The 19,653-nt window shown below is 52.1% G+C and overlaps 5 protein-coding genes across 5 annotated transcripts; 4 read left to right on the forward strand and 1 right to left on the reverse strand.

The window, feature by feature from the left end:
• The first annotated feature begins 26 nt into the window (after nt 1-26).
• On the forward strand, nt 27-2,511 carry BDV14DRAFT_169826 (tRNA modification protein MTO1). Its single transcript, XM_073768098.1, has 2 exons — nt 27-168; nt 229-2,511. The coding sequence occupies exons 1-2, from the start codon at nt 62-64 to the stop codon at nt 2,210-2,212; spliced, it is 2,091 nt and encodes a 696-aa protein (XP_073630293.1). The 5' UTR covers nt 27-61; the 3' UTR covers nt 2,213-2,511.
• Nucleotides 2,512-4,966: 2,455 nt separating this feature from the next.
• BDV14DRAFT_30467 (uncharacterized protein) lies at nt 4,967-5,746 on the forward strand. The gene has a single exon (XM_073776492.1). The coding sequence runs from the start codon at nt 5,225-5,227 to the stop codon at nt 5,666-5,668; it is 444 nt and encodes a 147-aa protein (XP_073630294.1). The 5' UTR covers nt 4,967-5,224; the 3' UTR covers nt 5,669-5,746.
• Nucleotides 5,747-10,737: 4,991 nt separating this feature from the next.
• BDV14DRAFT_198062 (camp independent regulatory protein) lies at nt 10,738-12,171 on the forward strand (the record flags this gene model as incomplete). The annotated part of the gene is made up of 1 exon (XM_073772823.1): nt 10,738-12,171. One exon carries the CDS (start codon nt 10,738-10,740, stop codon nt 12,169-12,171), a length of 1,434 nt encoding a protein of 477 aa, XP_073630295.1.
• A 2,383-nt stretch (nt 12,172-14,554) lies between these two features.
• Nucleotides 14,555-16,670, reverse strand: BDV14DRAFT_169829 (uncharacterized protein). The gene has a single exon (XM_073768099.1). It carries the CDS (start codon nt 16,466-16,468, stop codon nt 15,113-15,115), a length of 1,356 nt encoding a protein of 451 aa, XP_073630296.1. The 5' UTR covers nt 16,469-16,670; the 3' UTR covers nt 14,555-15,112.
• Nucleotides 16,671-17,089: 419 nt separating this feature from the next.
• Nucleotides 17,090-19,278, forward strand: BDV14DRAFT_169834 (cardiolipin synthase). The gene is made up of 4 exons (XM_073768100.1): nt 17,090-17,716; nt 17,788-18,110; nt 18,155-18,419; nt 18,750-19,278. Exons 1-4 carry the CDS (start codon nt 17,469-17,471, stop codon nt 18,874-18,876), a joined length of 963 nt encoding a protein of 320 aa, XP_073630297.1. The 5' UTR covers nt 17,090-17,468; the 3' UTR covers nt 18,877-19,278.
• The last annotated feature ends 375 nt before the right edge of the window (nt 19,279-19,653 follow it).

Below are 19,653 nucleotides of genomic sequence, written 5' to 3' on the forward strand. Positions count from 1 at the left end.
CGATAAAGTTAGGAGATTTGAATTGCCCAGCAACGCCGATTTGCCTCCATCTCGTGTCATCATGGCTTTCAGGGCACGCTCAGGGGCGCTGTTTCGATGGGGATCAGGCGCTCGGTCTCGGACGATAGGTGGTTTTCGAGGATTGGCCACTGTTGCTGATTCTGCACGGTATGAACCCATCGTTTGGACTGCTCATCGAGCAAATTGCTAACTTTCCATGTGTTGTAGGCCATATGATGTTGTTGTCATTGGCGGTGGCCACGCAGGCTCCGAAGCCTGTGCTGCTGCTGCACGCTCAGGCGCTCGGACGGCGTTGATCACACCTTCGCTATCGAACATTGGAGTGTGCTCGTGTAATCCCAGTTTCGGAGGAATTGGAAAGGGCACAGTGATCAGAGAGGTGGATGCTATGGATGGAGTCGCGGGCCGAATCATCGACAAGGCGGGAGTCCTATTCAAAGTTCTCAACCGATCCAAGGGTCCGGCTGTATGGGGTCCTCGCGCGCAGATTGACCGGGATCTATACAAGAACTACATGCGCCAAGAACTGCAATCGACGGAGAATCTGAGCATTGTGGAGGGTAAGGTTGCCGATATCGTGATCTCGAAGGAAGATGTTGGGACTGGTCCTGCGGCTCCCGCTGGCAAGATTGTTGGAGTACGGTTGGAGTCTGGCGAAGTGATTCCGACGGGTCGGGTGGTCATTACAACAGGGACGTTCTTGGGTGGTGAAATTCATATTGGACTTAAGGTCTTCCCGTCTGGACGGATAGGCGAGGCTGCTACGTTTGGACTGAGCAAGTCGCTTCGCGAGGCTGGGTTCCAGCTTGGTCGGTTGAAGACTGGCACGCCTCCTCGGTTGGATAAGAAAACGATCGACTATTCGGCATTGGAAGTGCAAAAGGGCGACTCGCCGCCATTGTCTTTCTCTTATCTCAATGATCGGGTCCAGGTGAACGAGGAAGACCAGCTCACCTGCTGGCAGACATACACCAACCACGCCTCCCACGAAGTCGTTCGCGCCAACCTGGATAAATCCGTGCATATTCGTGAGACGGTCAAAGGCCCGCGATATTGCCCATCTCTGGAGTCCAAGATCATCCGATTCAAGGACAAGCCCCGCCACTTGATCTGGCTCGAACCAGAAGGCTTTGCACCAAACGAAGTTATCTACCCCAACGGCATCTCCATGACCATCCCTGAAGAGGCCCAATTCGAACTCCTCCGAACAGTCCGCGGTCTCGAAAACGTCCGTATGCTGCAACCCGGCTACGGCGTCGAATACGACTACATCGACCCACGCAACCTGAAGCCCACCCTTGAAACGAAACTCATCAGCGGCCTTTTCCTCGCCGGCCAGATCAACGGAACAACAGGCTACGAAGAAGCAGCCGGCCAGGGCATCATCGCCGGTGCAAATGCCGGTCTCTCCGCCCAGAGCCGCAAACAACTCACACTTACCCGCGCAGACGGCTACATCGGCATCATGATAGACGACCTCATCACAAAGGGTGTCTCAGAGCCGTACCGCATGTTCACGACCCGCAGCGAGTTCCGTCTCACCGCGCGTGCCGACAACGCCGACCTCCGCCTCACCCGCATGGCCCACAAAGCAGGTATCATCTCCACCAAACGCTGGTCTTCATTCACAGACACAGAGGGCCAAATCCAACACCTCCAACAACTCCTCTCTAAGACAAAACTCTCCGGCGAAGCCTGGTCCCGCAAGGGCCTCGCCGTCCGGCAAGACTCCGCCAACAGATCCGCACTCGACCTCCTAGCCCACAACTCAATCACGCTCGACGACGTCCTCCCACACCTCGACATCTCCTCTTCCTCATCAAACTTCTTCCTCACCTCCATCTCTCCTGAAATCCGCAGACGCGTCACTATCGAAGCCAGCTACGCGCCCTACGCCCTCCGCCAGGGAAAACAAACCGCCAAGTTCCAGCAGGACGAGAAGCTCCTTCTCCCCGCTGACCTGGACTACGGTGCTATCCGCGGCATCAGTACCGAGGAGCGTCAGGCATTAGAGCGCGTAAGGCCGACGAGCCTGGGCATGGCGAGACGCACGGAGGGCGTTACGCCTGCCGGCGCTTTACTTCTACTCCTTCACTTGAGGAAGAATGGTGGGTTGAGTAGGGAGGCTGAGGAGGTGTTTCCTGAGGTTGAAAAGGATTTGGAGAAGACGCCGGATGATGTTACTGCTTGATTTGGTTTTACATCTTACATGGAGGCCTTTCGTCTTTATGTGGTGTGGTTGGTGGAGTGTACGATATAGATGATATGCATTATTATAACAAACCCTGATCTAGGTCAGTGGACAGGAATTGCGAAGGCAAAGCGACAGCGATAAGGCGCAGGTGGCATTTGGAATTGGGATCATGTTTGGATATTATCATTGTCATCAGCATATACTTTGGTTATTTCTCATGTACATTACATTATCATATGGCGTTCTTCTTGCTGCGATACACATATTACAACCTAGATATAAATTCTATTCACTTATCTGAAATTCTCTACATATAGACACTTGCCTTATCACGGCGAACTATAGGTGCTGCTATAATTGAATCCTATTGCATGTTACCTATGGGCAGGTCCCTAAGATTTTCAGAGGACTCTAAACCAACAACAACCACAGCACCGCGCTCAACCTGCATATCTAGATCTCCCAAGTTGAAAAGTACATAGATCTACTCCCCTCCCCCGAGCCACTAAAACAGTACCTTGGGAGGTACAACACCTCTACACCGGCTCTACCTCGCACAAACGCAGCAGGAACCTACCCTCCAAGTCTCATCGTCCGCCGTCTACATCACAGCCACCCATCACAACACAAGGCAACACGCCCATCACCCGCATTACGCGCATACGCCCCACCATCAAACCCTCTTCCCCTGACGCAAACATCTACTAGTCTACTCTACAACGCAGCGTCACAGTAACAGCAGCCTGCATTATGCAGATACGGAACGCAAAACAAACCGCGTTGTACAGGAGGTCTTTTCGTCGCCACGGCCCATGGCCACGGCCACGCCCGCGGAAGTGCGCCGCCGGAAGCCCTCATTGGATGGGAGGGGGAGATTGCCGTTTTATTGTCCGACTCTACGTCATACTCTTGGGGCGTTCGCCTCAGGAACTGCAGGTGCCTAGGTGGTGAGTGATCCTGTATACATAAGAGGCCCGGGGATTGAATCTGGTGACGAAGAGTTTGGGGGCAAAATTACGGGGTGATGGCTGGCCTATGGGGGTGTAGCGGAGAATAGTTTGAGTTGGCTGGTAGGTTCTGGAGAGGACGTTGGAGCTTGGAAGGGGCCCTATGCATGTAGGGGCCGTTGTTCTGCGAAACGTTTGTGTTTAATGAGGGTGTCGGTTGGGCGCGGCGTAACGGATATGGTGATGGTGGTCTGGGCCCGTCTGCTCCTGGTTGCTTGTGTCTGAGATGTAGTGATCCGGGTAGGGTGTCAATCGCACTGGATTGGGGTTCGATTTGACCCAGTGTCTGTCCGGATGTCTTTCACCATCAACCTCGTATTGATGAATCATTCATATCATTCCGTGTTCGACGACAAGTGATAGCAGTCACTGGTATAGATTGTCAGGGCCGTGGAGTTGACGCTCACGCCAGGCAATCTCTCTGGGAGCACAGCGCCGACGATCGGCAAGTCTTATCACATGGACACAAACCTCCTACTCGACTATCTCTGAACAAGAGCATAATATCATTGGAGTGGCCCAGATATCCATCTGTCTGAGTAACCGTGATTCTGGGGATGCGTAACAGGTTGACGACTTGATAGTATTGCGATGTGCTCTTTGAGACACAGAAATGGACTAGCATGGTGCGAGCTGCGCATTGACGGACCCTGTATATTCTGAGACAGGAGACAGCCTAGTTTCGCCATTCTAATCGTCACCGGATCCTGCTGATAGTTAGTTGATGAAGCCAAGCACCCAGCCAGTTTAGCGGTCAATAGTCAACACATGGTTTCCCGATTGTTGGGACTCAGGACTGGGTTTCTGCAAAAGACGAGGTTAATCTAATTGACTTTGGCAGCAGATCTCGCAATCTGATCGACAGCGGTAGTTTATCCTGTCCTCTAGCAGGCAGGCAGGCTGCAGCTTGTCTTGTCTGGGCCGGGAACGGAGTATTATGAGCAAAGTCCCACAGGAGCTGGCATATTGCTGCACCGGAGATGACTCCGGGCGCCACGATGGCCGCAGGATTGGTGCTATTCACATGAAAGGCTGGAAAAGGCGCTGCCAACGGTATCACAACGGGTGCAGGACCTCAGGATCACGGGGAACCTGAACAGTGGGAAAAAGCAAAGAGCGACGTCAAAGGCGTACTTTCTGGCTGACAGCGACAGCTGGTGTGGGGAGGGCTCGGGTTGGTTGCCTTGCAGGAGGAGTTCGTCCGAGGGAGACAGAGCAATTGTCTCGTATATCGTAAGAGCCGGTCAGACGTGTTGGTCAGTAGAAAGCAGAGCAGCGATCCGTGCTCAGCACTAGATGGTGTTAGTTGTAGTTGGGAGGAAACTAGTTCCCCCGCATGGATCTGACTCTCTCTCTCTCCGCCGACCTACCACCGGAACAGTCCTTAGTCACCTTTGCGACACCGGATCTCACTTGTGTTCTCTCAACACAGACTCTCGAGAGTCAAGTCTTGTTTACACCCTCCTACTAGCTCTCACCGGATAGCTGCAGATCAACTGCACATCGACTGCAGCCAGACCGTGACTCTGAATCTCAACTTGTCCTCAAGTACTCAGTCAACACGAGCGAGTGGAGCGCACTGCAAAGGACTCTAATCTAGCGCATGCAGGCTCGCGTCCTTGGAAACCTATCACGACCTGCAGCTCTGCCTCGCCAAGTCGCCACATTTTCAAGCTGCACCTCAAATGAGATTTCTACCCAGTCGCCCAATCAGCAAAAAATATCTCCAGAAACCACCTGGCACCCTGGTCGATGTTTTGCGGGTGGACACTGGACACTGGGCACTGGGCACTGCGAGTTTGCGACGAGACAAGTTGGCAGCTGCACCGTGATGGGTGCCGGCTTACAGTGCCGACTCCCCAGCAGTTCCTGCCTAGCATTGAGAGCCTTCCTGAATGAGCCGCGTGCATCTGGAGACGCAACAGCAGACTTGTGCCCTGCATGAAGCCATCACTTTTCACCTCTCAGCTCTCCCAGACTCCCAAATCGATCCCGTCCATTCATGGCTTCCTGTTTCTTTTTTGTCCACCTTTCCGTGTTTCAAATCATTGATTCGAAATTTCCCTCAATCAGCTCTCCCAACCCATTTCCTTATTTTTGTCAATCTTATGCGGTCTCCATGGTCTCCATCGATCCGGTCTGGACCTCTCTTGGTCTCATCCGACGGCGTGACATAATCATATGCCCCAGAATCCGTCAACTTAGCTCAATCTCACTTGGCCTTGTCAGCCTGTTGCGGATTGTTGCTTTAGCGTTCCTTAGGACAGGTGTCAGTCTTCCTTCCATTTGGTTGGAGCCTTTATCGCAAAGGTGTGAAATACACTGGGGGCTTCGGATGCTGAGCCTTTGCTCAATCCTCAAATATTTGTCAAGGACAATGCTCCCAATCATGACCCGCATCATTACCATCAGCAGGTACTTTCGAAAAAGGAAACAAATCACCTGACGCATGAGGACCTCGCCCAATCAGACAAACGACCCGAAAAAAATGTACAGCAAGTCAAGTGGCGGGGATTCCAGTACAACGGGATTTATCGAGCCCAGGTGGACGGTTCACTTTTGTGGCGTCTCCCATGTTTTCCCAGCATGGTGAGTGTCCGGTCATGCTCCTCTCCGGCGACTTCCACCTACGGATACGAACTCACGACATCTCCAATGCAAGAGCCAATGGCGTTCATTCTTTGACGAAGAAATGCAGACGGCCATCCGCTCACCTGTCCCCATCGACAGAAGCAAGTTTTCCTCCAAGACATGCGTTGCCACAAAGCACGAGGAGCTGAGGAGTTCACCATGATTCCTCCACGGACGCATCTCTCTGTAGACTATAGAGGCTTGCGACCACTCCGTTGCAAGTGGGTATGCGATTGCAAACAAGCCACTTCGATCACAAAGCCCTTCCCAGCAGCTGCATGATGATTTCACTGAAAGATCGAGAGATCGAGATCGAGGCATTGCTTACCCTGGGCTCCTGCCCCTACTCATTTGGCTGGAGGCAAACCGCATATGTTCGCACTTGCAGCAGAGGGTGCGAAACAGGACAAGGGCCCCTGTCGCACTAGTCCCAATTTTGAAGCGGCAAGTAGCTTTACCAGCTTTGTTTGCGTGGTGAAAGCGCTTGCTATCGAGGCGCCCGCTACTTGCAAATACCGAGCAAACAAGCCTTCCAGGTTCGATCGAGTTAAGCGCCCAGCTGACGCACCCAGAGCGATGGGTCCCATTTCCCCAGACAAAGGCGTTCTCCAACTTCTGTGAAGCTGGATTGAGTTTTGACAAGCACGCGCCAACCGTGATTGCCTCCAGTTCATCCGCAGTGTCGGGATACACTAATTGTTCGTTCCAGTCGGTCGTCTTTGTCTGTTGGTGCTGATTGCTCGGGATATCCGGAAGCCAGCACGTGCCTTAGACTATCGAGAATCCTGTTCTTTGCTAAATCGTCTAAACTACCGCTCAGGACATGCCACCATTAACCAGGGCCCTTGAACAATTCCTGGATCTACGGAGGATCTCCCGCGAAGGTTTTGCGGATGCCCAATATAAGCTCAAGAACGGGCCCTGAATCCTGACGTACCGAGGATTCCCAGTCTACGCAACTCTAATTCCCAGATCCCTGGCTGCCACTGTTTGTGTGGAACCCGGTAGAACTTAATTGCAGTATATGATATCTCATTGTGAGACGTCAATGTAAGAGTAGACGTGATCAAACCTCCTATCTTCTTAGCTCTTGCATTGAAGTTCAAAGTGCCTTGAGCAACGTGGACTCGGTTGAAACTTGGTAGGCGATCGGCGGGCGGTTCACTCTTCCAGGGACCCCCCAGTCTCTCTCTCCCTCTGGACTGCGACTTTCTCCCTCTCAGTCTCTCCCACCATCTGCCTTCCTTCCATCGGACCCGGGTTCGTCCGAGGAATCGCTACCAGGCCCAACAACTAGCGAGAGTCCGTCCCAATGAAGCTGGGTCTACCTGGATAAGCGACGCAGATCATCAGATACCGGCCTCCCAAAAAACGAGCGCCAGAACACGAAGACGATGATCGCAGTCAAATCACTCAATCGAGGAAGGACTGCAGGCTAGTCCTAGAGCTGCGCACGGTTCGCTTCCTAAGACCCTCTGGGAGACTTTGGGTTGGCTGGGCAAGCTGGTCGCGAGTCCTCCTCGCAGTTGCGGTGTCATCCTCTGACCAGTTTTCTGGAAGCTGACGAAGACGGCTAAAAAAGCCACAATGAACAATCATGAGATCTGCTCATGCACGAAAATCGTTACTTTGCTCGATACCAATTTGCGCACCATAGCAAAGTTGATTATTACGACTTGACAGAGGGCATCTCGTTCTCACTGTATTTTCGCAAATTCACGCCCTCCCACAGAGCTCGGGCCGCTTTTACCAAACTAGGGCGCCACGAAATGATCTCGGAGGGGGCTTAGCGTTGGTGTTGGGCAAGCCGTTTTGAAATTCTATTTGATGTGGGGGACGTGAGAATGCGAAACAATTTCTAGTTTCTCCAGATCGCCAGTGAGTTGCAACGACGTCAAGAACCCGCACTGCAGCCTCGCAGTCGCAGCCCAACGAGTCCAACGACCTTCGCCGAGGTTGTAACGCCTCGATTACCCGACAAATGTCATCACAAGACTCTTGAGACAAGATTACTACGAAGGCGCTGATATCATGATGCGTCTGGTGGGCAGGAACAACCGGTATACTCAACCGACGGGTGGCCAGGAGCTCACGGGCTCACCCTCGCGGCCTCGCCAGATCTCAGCAGGACTCTCCTATCGGTACAGGAACCGGGTCCCTTCCCTACTCGCTTCTGCGGGCGATAACGTCGAGAGGAGAAGGCGATGGGGCAGCAATTTGAATGAGGCAATATTCAGACGGCCGGGGATAGGGTCGGTTTGTCGCAGACTAACGCGCACTGGCTGCTAGCGCACGTAGGCTATCCAGAGTCCTCCGCCCCTAAGCGCGCTAGGAGAGCTAGCGCGGCCCAGCAGAGTCGAACTCGACAACCAGCGCACATTATCTTAACTCCGCCAGGGACGCAGGCTTCATTGGCAGTTGGCAGACACCAGTTCACTTCCGCCTCGACTCGACTTTGGTTGGCGAAATTAATACCCTTCTGGAGCACTAATTGCAGGCAGCAGGAATGGAAGGAAGAGGAAGGAACACATTTCCGGCAGTTTGAATGCCGGCTGTGAGTAGAAGAATGAAGCCAAGTAGTGTACTAAGGACGACCAGGATCATCGATGTGTCTCCGACGATACGGAGAACGAGATCTTAGTTAGTGGTAGGCATCTCGTACTCTGCGTTGAATCTGTAAGGAAGGATCCGCCCACCCCTCTTCCCAACCACAACCACAGGCGGCGCGGGCAGTCAACCAGCTCCACCGTGGGCTGGGTCGCGACAATCCATGGTAAGCCGGGGGACGATGACCGCCACGACTCTGCACTACTAAATAATGACTCTGCAGTCTGCAACAATCATCCAGGGGAGTTCTGACGGAGGAGCCGGGCAGCAGATCCCGAGGCAAAGGTAGATGAAGTCAGGAAGCTCGTCAAGTCATGGCTGGTTAGCGCAATCATGAAAGGGCGACCCCGGCAGAACACGGTAGTCTGTACCTGCTTTCCCCGCCGTCTGGCCAGCAAGCTCTCTGTTCCTTGCCAGCCATGAGATTAATTATTGAGATTGCCGGCAGTAATCTTCATTAATCTTTCCCAGGGCCGTGGTGCCGGCTTAATTTGCTAGTTGCATCTAGCGTTCATTCAACCTCCTTCCCGAATAGCAAAGTATTATGATTCAACTGCTGTCAGTCAATTGAACATCTCAGCTGGAATCGCAGCCAAACCCACCTCTCCGGAAATCAGGAGGTGCAGGCAGGGCGAATCTGAGCTGGACCCGCGGGCAATTCCTATCGGCGATCCGCCACAGCGTCGGTGGTCCTGCCTCCTGGTGAGTCCTGCTCCTTGGGATCGCTAGGTCGCTAGCTGCAGAGGGCCAACGCTGGCTGGTCAGAGAGGTCACTGCAGTCTGGGTCGCCCCGCCGAATGTTGGTAGCATGTCTACCACCACCAGCGACCACCAGCACTGCCAACCCATCTCTGATCTGGTCAACCCACACTAGCTCGCTTCCGGTCTAGTCCGCCGCCGCTCTGCCCATTCATCTTCGTCTCTATTATTTCCTGCGATTATTATTCAATAATTCTCGCTTTTATGATTATTATTTCCCACCCCATTTTGTTTCAGGTCTGCTCTCTGATCGTCGTGCTCTTCCGTTGAGAGAAAAAATAAAAAATAAAAGAGGATTTTCTTATGCTGGGGGAGATGCAGGCTGGACCCATGTCGACCACCTTATATTATAAAACACTACCCTGTAGTACTTGTTAGTTCTTACTTTGTAGAGACCGGAACCGTGACCTCCTCCCTACTGCTCCCCAGTCCAGCTCGCTCCCTCTTGCCTTGTCAACTCACCATGTTTTAACTTCTCTACTTCAACAACCATTGCCTGTCTCATGCTTCCCACTTCGTCATCGCCCAGCTTATTACCAAACTCTGGCCATCATCGCCGCCTTGTTCCGTTCAATAAGAAGAGGATTGTTTGAGTTCAGGAGAATTAACTTCCTCTTGACAGCAGAAAGGCAGGGAATTCCCGCGCCAGGGAAGCCATCGCAGACCGTGGAACCGGCAGGCCAGAAGCTCCATCCGCCATCGAACTGGAGCCAGATTGATCGCTCGATTCGCTTTGATTAGAGGGCGGCGTCCGTGCTTGCTGTCGATCTGGGTCTCGCAACTCTGGAACTGTGGTTCTGCTGCTGCTTCTCAACTCTGGTTCTGGGTCAGTAGTCTGTGTCTGTGTCTGTGTCTGGAGGGGGAACTGAGCTCCTGCTGCTTCGGTCTGTTGCTGCTGGTGGCTGCTGGACTGACTCCCTTTTTTTTTCTCTCGCTCGTCTTGTCTTGCTGGAGTTAACTTCCTATGGTACGCTGCCTGGACCTGGCGACTTCCTGGACCTGTCATTCTCGCTACTTTCTCTTTCGTCCCGGAGGTTCATCCCCTCCTCTCGCTCTTCTCGCTCCTGAACCCCCTCTTTGCGCTTGCTGGGCCCTGGAGCTTCTACTACCTACTTTCTGATTTTGCCTCTCCGACCTACCTTCCCTCTGTCCTCCCCTCCCGCCGCCAGCTTATTTACTCCTGAATAATTCCCTTGCGTCCGTCGCCTCTCGCTCTCTACTCAATTCTCTTGTCAACAGAGCGCAGTTGCTTGAGCTTCCTCCCAAACTCCCGGCCCCAACTGGACAACGTTCACCGTGGCAGCGACAACCACCTTCGCTCTTGCCTTAGTGTACGATCTGATACAGCCTTTTATTTATCCCTCTGTCGTGCAAAAGCCTCTTGGAGCTTAACTTTGTTCTCGTCTGGGTTTCGTTTAGCTCTTCAAATTTACTTCTATCCATCGCGAACTAGGTTCTACCTCGAAAAGTCAGTCGCAAATACGAGCTCGCCCAAGATAAATACCATAATCGGGAACGATGGTGACTGGCACTTCGACTGTGCTAGAACCGACCTTTACGGGGTATGTCGCGACAACAGCCGATGCTCTGATTCTCTTCGAAGCGTGTTTGGCGGGAGTGCTGCACCATGTGCCTCGCCGGCCTCACGATCGGGAGCGCAGCCATCTGGTTCGCAGCGGGAGCGTGTTCATCTACGAGGAGAATTCGTCGGGAATCAAGAGATGGACAGACGGCGTGACATGGAGTCCTAGTCGCATCCTGGGCAATTTCCTGGTCTATCGTGAACTGGAGAAGCCGTTTCCTCCAGGGGAGAAGAAGCGGGCAATGAAGAAGAACCCGCGCCGTCCTCTCCCGCCAGGACGGCCTGGCGAGCCATACGCGCGACAAGACGCTAATGGTGGCAGCTACTCTCCTTCGCCGACAGCTGTTCCCGGTGGATTTGGCCCAGATAGGCCCCCGCAGACCGATGTCGAGAGAGCTCTGGTTGGCTCGTTGGTGGATTCATACGGGTTCAAGGAGCTGGGCTTGGTGAAGAAGACGATGAGCGTGACCGTTTCTGGCGTGACCCATCACCTGGTGTCGTATTACAGCGTGGAGGACGTGATGTCCTCTCATCTGGCGCCCCCATCAGCTGTCGAACAACTCAAGTACATTCGGCCGCGCCCAGAGCTAACCCAGAAGCAAAATTTCCGATCTCCGATTGACGAGCTTGAGACTGTTGGGATCGAGAATCCGCACGATCCTAACTTTCCGTTCGTCGGATTTCGCGGTCAGATGGTGGCTGCGCCAGGATACCCAGTGCAGACTGCTCACCCGGACTTTTATATGCACCCGCAGTCATTCGCCGCTGTATCGCATCCTTCGCAGGGCACTCCAGTCCCTGGGTTTTCAATGGGAGGTCCAAGCCCCAGTCAGCAGCCCTACCTTCCCAATCCGACGCTGCAAGCTTCGCACATGCCTCAGCCGCAGAGACAAGACGAGTACACCCAGTTGCGGCAGCATTCATATGGAGGCTATGATCCTCTCGGCCATGGAGCCCTGTCTTCCTCTATGCAGCCGGGTATGCCACCTTTGCCGGCTACCATGAACGACCGCGCACGATCACAGTCGGATCAAAGCCAGTCTGTGTATCGGAATTCTTCCATCTCCTCGCGAAGCGCTGCAACCGATACGACGTCCCCTATGGATCCGTCTACTCCGTATTCACGAGGAGGAAGCTTTAGTCTGGCAGGCCAGATGGATGGGGCAACGCATTCGCCCTTGGAGCACCGCGGAATGAGCTTCGACGCCAGCGTGCCCCGTCGGGAGTCGCATCCCATGTCTGCGCAATTCTTCGCCGGAAACGAGCGGCATCAGTTTTCATATCCCATGAATCCTCCCGTGCCCGCGACGCACGCCAACTACCCTGTTACGACCTGGGCGGCGGCAGCACCAGCACAGCCGCAGATCTAATAATCAACAGACCTAATATTGCATTTGCCCGGATGGTTTTGATTTGGCCCCTCTCCTTACTCTTTCGTTTTATGCTTGCAAGTTCCCGTGATTCCCCCCCCATATGTCTTTTGTTTAAGGGCGGCAGTTTGGGCATAGACTCTGCATGTTCGCGCTATGAAATGATTATCCGGATGATGCACAGCTCTTAGATAAGATGTCGGCGGCTGTTTTAATTTGGTTTCTCTACGACGATACGACAACAAAGCAAAGCTGATTTTCTGATTCTGAGCCTTTTCTTCCAAAAATTTCTTTACTCTGTGTCCTGTCATAGGGAGGGGTTATTGGGCATCTGTTTTGTTTTCTCTCGTCTTTGGTTGATGCGTTTACGAGCAATGGGTTGGCACACGGTCAGGGTGGTTTTCTGATTTCTATTTGTTTGTTGTTGGCACCCAGGCCTTCTTTATCGTTTCTATTCATTCTGTCTTTACCAATCAGCCAAGTCATTCTTGCTACAACAGGTACTAGTCTGGTATTATATCTAGGATACTGCAGCATGTGAAGCATGACTGGCATCGTTACCCTCAGGCCTATACTGTGACTGTCTGAGAAACAAATTGAATGTGGCTATTTATACCATACACTTCATAGTGTGATCTAAACTTCGTGGCTGACCTAGTCAACAACTATAGCACCGCAAGGTAGATCCCAAAGTTAACCGAACCTTTAGTCCTCAACTTCTTACCCACCAGCTCGAGTCAGTCAAGTAAATGAGATCAGCCCAGTTGGAGACGGAACCAGTCCAAACCTTGGTATTAGCCGAGCGCCAACTCTTCAGCCTGAGTCTGGCCCTGCACTGGCCCTGGAACTCGCAGGGCACTCGAGTCGCTCGGTACCAACTTACTCGATGAAAATAGATCGTCCTCCCCACTTTCCTTCCCTTTCCCTTCCCCAATGCCAGACTGCCACTACCCAGTAGTGGTCCAAGTCCACTTCAACGCAAGGGGTATCGGCGTATCGCTATTCGCTAATAGTGGCTGGTGAGTGGTGAATGGGGAGAGATCCGCCATGTCCGGATTCCATCCGAGCGCGAGTGCGAGTCGGAGACTGGAGAAAAGGTCGATTGTGGATGTGCGAATCGCTTTGATTCATTCTTGTCCCGTCTTGGTCTCCGCTTACAGAGGACTCCAGTCTCCAGTCCACTGGATGGGTAGGTGAGTGGTTAATTAGGCTGGAGATAGATATCGGGAGAGTAGGTAGGTAGGCATGTCACTGGGACACGCTGATTGGTTGGTGGATGGTAACCTGGCAAGTGGTAAATCATGATGATCGACATTGGATATCGGAGCCTGCCCGCCCATGCGATCTGGACGAGGTGGGAATGGGAGTGTGGGATTTACTATAGATGTGACCAATTAATTGTGCGCTTTAGTAATCTCGGGTTTTGTTTCGGGGCCGAGATGGTATATCTAAGGTAGGTATGGTTCCAGTGGCTCTCTTGTTTACATAAGGTAGGGATATGCCTACCTACTCTACACCTCGAGCTCGGGCTTGTAGCACATGGCAGGACAGGAAACACCCCCATTATACCCAGAGATAAAAGCGGAAGAGGACCGGACTGGAGATAGGTTGAAATAGAAATGCAAATGCAATGTAAGCACTACCTTCCGTGATAAGAGAGGTAAGTACGAGACTTACGCAATCAACGTCCATATCCATGTTTCAACAAGGCAAGCGTATGCAAGTTGGGGACGGGGTACATGCCTTGTTCTCGTGTCGAAGGGAAGCAAGGGATACTGGTTGATATGCCGCGCTATCAAAACTTGCCCCGTACAGAGTACAGAGAACGGGCAGAAAGAGTCCTCCAAAAGTAGAAGGAAGTGCGAGGCGGGGTGACAAACGCAAGGGACACTGACGATAGCATGGTATGGGGTTGTTGGATTTCAATTGTGAAATGTGATACTGCTTCTGCAAGGGGTGGCAGATCATGGCATTGGCACTTGGCACCCTGGCACCCTGGCAGGAGGCGCGGGATTGCAGGTGGGTATTATGGGGTAAATGTCCTTGCATAATATGGAGAAAGACTGACATATACTCATAGTGAATCAAGTATAGTAATCAGCTAATTGATAACTTGATGCAAGTAAGCAACAGAATTGAATAATTCGATTGGGAAATGCAGAGTATTTGTAGTATGAGGTAGCGGGGGTTTGCTTACCTGCCTACCTACCTACCTGTCTCTCACGTATTCGGTTCGATATTGTCGTCCATATTGTTGTTTACTGGTTCATAGTCCCTTGACACTTTAGGTCAGTAGGCACTTTTACTATCTGGACTAGTTGGATGTAGAAGATTGTAGTAGCAAGGGTGCTACGAAAATCAGGTAACATTGGGTATCATATATGCTCGTATATCATATCAAATGGTGCTCGCGGAAAGCAAACGAAACTCCACATCCTCGATAACACACTCCTTGGATGTCTTACTTGAGTGCAAGCCATGATGTACATAACAACCGTTGAAGCATGCAGTAGCTGAACGACCAGATGACATGGGTCATCATGGGGGAAAAAAAAAAGAAAAGAAAACCTCCCTCGAGAAGAAAACAAGGCTGATGAAACAAGAAGGAAGCATCATATCTCTGCGAGCATACCAACACTGGCCTAGTATGTCTCAACGATACGCCGTGCGCCTCGACCTCGACCCAGTACGTTGGTGGCTGCTCTGACTCTGGCTCTGACTCTGACCATGTCTCTCCCCTTCCCTTTCTCTTCGACTGCTCGTCCGCCCAGGGACAGTCGAGTCCAGATTTGAACCGGGATGCGCATGGGCAGTGGTGTCTGTATTAGCTGCGCGAGCAGAGACGTGGCTATCGGTTCGATCATGCGCGCTTCGCCTCTGGTCTCGTTCCTGATGCCTTGGCGATGGCCACGGCCATAGTCCCTCTGGGATGAAGTGTCCATCATGGGTATGGGTCTTTCCCTGTCCCTGTCCATGCCCCTGCCCGTGTCCCGGCGCTTGCCCTTGTCCTTGGGTTTGGACATGTGGGTAGGGATACGGGTAAGGAAATGGCCATGGTATCGCTGGTGCGGGTGCTGGTGGGTTTGGAATGGGAAGAGGTTGGATTGGCGCATCGAGGTCTGTTTGGTCGTGGAGGTGTGCTCCGGTTGTTGGCTGTTTTTGTCAACAGCAGTCCTTGTATGGTCCGGGATGAACTGGTGGATGCAATGCCACTTACCTCGACTTTCTTCCCTTGCCAGCTCACGTACTCATCAAAGCTATTGACCAGCGTCGCGAAGTTGAACCCTCTTCTCGACATCGAACCCCCGGAGGCTTCAGCAGGACCACCATGACCAGATCCAGTCCCAGCCCCAGTTCCGAATCGCTGTCCGACACTTCCTCGAAAATCAACTCCTCTCTTCCTACTCGCTCGGTACCTCCCCAACAACTTTAGCCACCATCCTGGATAAGCTCCACCCCAAATCCAGCTCTGCAGCACTGGCTCGATCTCAACTCTCAACTCAACTCTCCGTTCATGAATTGGCCCAGGCCTCGCAACCAGCATCGCAAAGGTGAATTCTCGAGGAAGCCCCGAGCGCTGCAGCGTATTCTCTTCTAATGTCCAGACGATTTGGCTTGCGGGTGCACCGTGGTAGGTTCTCACAGAACCCTGCACGCGGAGCATCTCGTATCGATTGAAGCGTCCATTTAAGCCGGCGGCTGGTGAGAGAGAAGCTATCAGTGGAAGTTGAGCGACGCCTAGCGAGCCGGCGAGACTATAGTTCCATTGTAGGGTTTCAGGGGACACAGCGCCATGCAGGAAGTGAGGTGCGTGCATGAGAAAATGTGGGTGTGTACGGGTTGACCTGTGGGATTTAGATCTCGAACTTGAACTAGAGGAGCTCCTGGGCCTCTCATGTTTGACGGTGTTTCTATGGGTATAGCTTGGGCTCGGGTAGTGAAGGGACGCACGAATGGTCGCTGCTTTGAAGCGATGGTTGAGTGTATCCGGCGAGTGGAAGACGAAATTGATGGCGAGGAAATCGGCATGGTCAATATCACGGTCTGAGACGGCGTTCGTCGAGTAGTGGCCATGTTGGAGACGCTGGACGTGGGCTGTTATGTAGGCGTTGTTTGGGAGGCGGCGCTCATAGATGCAGGGTCTGTTGAGATTTAGACGGTGATCGGGGATGTTGGGATCATGCTCTGTTTTTCGATCTCTTGCTTTGGCTTTGTTTCCTGGGTCTGGTACTGGAGCTGGAGCTAGCTGTGGCTCTGTGGTGGTTATTATGGGAGTTGTGAAATGATCTAGCACCATGGTTGTAGATGTAGATGTAGCTGCAATTGTGGTACTGGGGCAGATCCATTGACGGGTGTTAGTTGGTGGGATAAAGAAGTCAGGTCAGAAATCTGGTTGAAGGTAAGATAGTTGAGCAGATTGATGTGTTATGTCAGTGTTCTTCTGACTGCTGAGACCTGCCCAGTGAGGCTCGTCAGGTGAGCGGCTTGTGTCAGATGAGAGCAACACCTGTAGCCGGCCATGAGAGCTTCCAAGGCAGAATTGGTAGTACATCTTCCAGCTGGACACACCTGGTCTTGGGGTACGACTGTAGGAATACTAGCTTCATAAGAAGAAATATTGGTAAGTGCTGGCTAGAGGCTGGAAATATATAAGGCTACGGTTGGTTTGGAAGGCGCTTGCATACGGGTTAACAGAGCAACAAGATCACACAATAATGCTGGATTAACTAAGACCAGCTAAGGGGAGACGACAACTAGAGGCATCCAGATCGTGAAATAGCCTCAAGTCAGTTGATGAAGCATCACGAAGTCGCCGTGGTCCCCAAAGGCATACATAGACAATGTCATGTGACCCAGTGGATTAACTTGACTCCGGACCGACGCCGAGGAGCTTCCTGTCTGCAGTCTGACCGTTTTGTATAGTTTCATTTCTGCTCGACATTTACTACTCGTTGTAATCTTGGAGCGTCTTTGTATTATTCTGTCGTTCTTTTCTTCTTGATATTCTGGATTTGCATTGCAGTCTATTTGTGGTTCCTCGGATCTTGGTTGCCTCAACTCCACCTTACGTCAATATTTCGCTGTCCACGTGAGCTGTTTGCTATAGCTTCAACACCCCATTCCAATCAGAGTCTCGGTGATAATAAGCTGGATTCTGCTGTATCCGGCTATATGACATTATTTGCCCGCTCATAGCACCTCTAGACCTGGAAAGACCAGGTTGAGGAAACCACCAGCGAAAGACAAAAGAACCAATTGTCAGCTTCGCCTGCCAGCGACAAACACTGCTCGACAGCATGGCAACGCGTCAAGTTTGCTCGGTCGCCTTTCGTGCATCGAGGGTATGCACTCCACTACCGGCTTGCAGGCCAATGGGACAAAGCGTCACATGGAGCTGGCAAGCGCATGCTGGACGGTCAAGCCAAAGGTCCTCCATATTCACATTAGCAAAGAGCTCACAGAGGAGACCTGGAACCGTCACAGCCCTACCTTCCCACCAATGGATGCGATTCAAGCTGCAAAGAGGCACTGCAAATAAGCCAACGTACGCAGACAAATCGCCAGAGTTTGTTTCCTATCAGCATCCAGGAGAATTACCAGCTCTAACCTGTATAGACCTCAACCGCCTGCGAAGAAATCACCAATTCTTTCGCGAATCCCACTGCCGACCACCCATGAGAACATCTACACTGTTCCCAACATTCTCACCTTCTCCAGACTGGTTGCTGCACCCTTGGTCGGCTACTTCCTGGTGTACGAGCACCATGCAGCAGCCTTGGCTCTTTTTGCCTATGCAGGCATAACAGATCTCGTTGATGGGTATATCGCACGGCGATATAACCTCCAAACGGTTGTTGGCACGATCATCGACCCAATGGCTGATAAGTTGCTGATGACCATCGGTGTCGCCTGTCTTGCAGTTAACGGGTCAATACCTGGTATGTGCATCTAGCCCTTTGAGAACGCAAACTGACCTAGATAGTCTGGCTTGCTGTGATCATTCTCGGCCGGGACGTCGGCCTCGCTATATCTGCAATCTACTATCGATGGATATCGCTGCCGCCGCCAAAGACCATGGCCCGCTATTGGGACTTTTCACTGCCTTCTGCAGAGGTGAAGCCGACTGGAGTGTCGAAAGTCAACACAGCGCTGCAGCTGCTACTTGTCGGCAGCGCGATCGCCCTCCCTGTGCTCCCAGAGGCATTCATAGATGCATGGAGTCTCAGGGAAGCAATGTCTGCATTCCAGTAAGTTTGTTATTTCTTTGTTCCTGTTGCCTGTATTGTTATTTTCGGAAGTGTATTGGAAGCCTTGGCAGCATGTCTAGTGTATCGCGGTCAGACCAAGCACATACGACCACAGGGTGTGGAGAACAGGGCTTCCCGTCCGCTCAGCCGTACTTAAGCCACACGCCGGCTGGTTAGTAGTATGGTGGGTGACCACATGCGAATCCCAGCTGTTGTATGTTTTTTATTTTTTATTGTTTGCCTTTTTCCTTTTCTTTTTTCGATTCCCAGACTTTCTTTCTTGGTTACTTGCTTTCCTTTGAGTTGTGTGTTAACAAACTAACTCTCTAGATACCTTGTCGCGGGCACCACAATCTGGTCAGGTCTCAGCTACGTCTGGACCAAAGACGCCGTCAAGATCCTCTCGAAAGAGGAAGTCCAGAAGCGCATCGCCCGCGCAGCAGCGGGGAAGAAATAGAGCGATGAGCGATTGGATCAGAAATTTGGTGTACAATAGACTCGTCAACAACAATCAACATGTATAAAGAACAAAGAAAAGCATGGCAAAGCGGGGCATCTAAAGCCAGCAAGCCTGAATCAGTCCCTCAATTCTTTCAACGTCGTGACAAGCATGCATAGCGCATTGCATAGTGCAGATAGGCAATCCTAGCCTACCAAACTCACCAACGGCCGGCCCAATAAGGCAGCAAATCGCAAAAGCCAACACCAATCTCGAGTCCCGAGTCTCGACCCTCGACAAGGATTGGAGTCTTGGAGAACACACACCGAAAGATTTAGCCCAGGGCCCAGCCGAAGGCTAGGCGTCGCTAATCGGGGCCTAAAAGACGAAGATACCTCGCTCTTTATCGTGATTCGCGGGGCTATACAATCTCCTCAAAAGATTCGTCGGAGCGGTGTATTGCGTCTGCCGTCTGCGTATGCGTGTTCGGCAGAGGCAGGAAACAGCTCGCTTACGAGGTCACAAATAAGAAAATAGAGAAATGTGATAAGTAGATATGGAAACTATCACGCCTGCAATCACATTCACCGACATATCCTCATGTTTCGGTCGCAAATTCGCAATTGGGCGCTTGAATAATGTTGTGGGAGAGTGAATACGTAGGTGGTGGGCTATCCGCTTCATCCCGCCAATGTGAGAGCCGGGTCCAGAATCGAATAACCTAGATACATAGATTACAGGATTTTACGTATGTGCGGCGGTATTGCCCGGAAATAGACAAATATCAGACTATCA

Source organism: Aspergillus stella-maris, assembly GCF_047715825.1.
Source record: "Aspergillus stella-maris strain CBS 113639 unplaced genomic scaffold BDV14scaffold_14, whole genome shotgun sequence".
In the NCBI taxonomy this organism is placed as follows: Eukaryota; Fungi; Ascomycota; class Eurotiomycetes; order Eurotiales; family Aspergillaceae; genus Aspergillus; species Aspergillus stella-maris.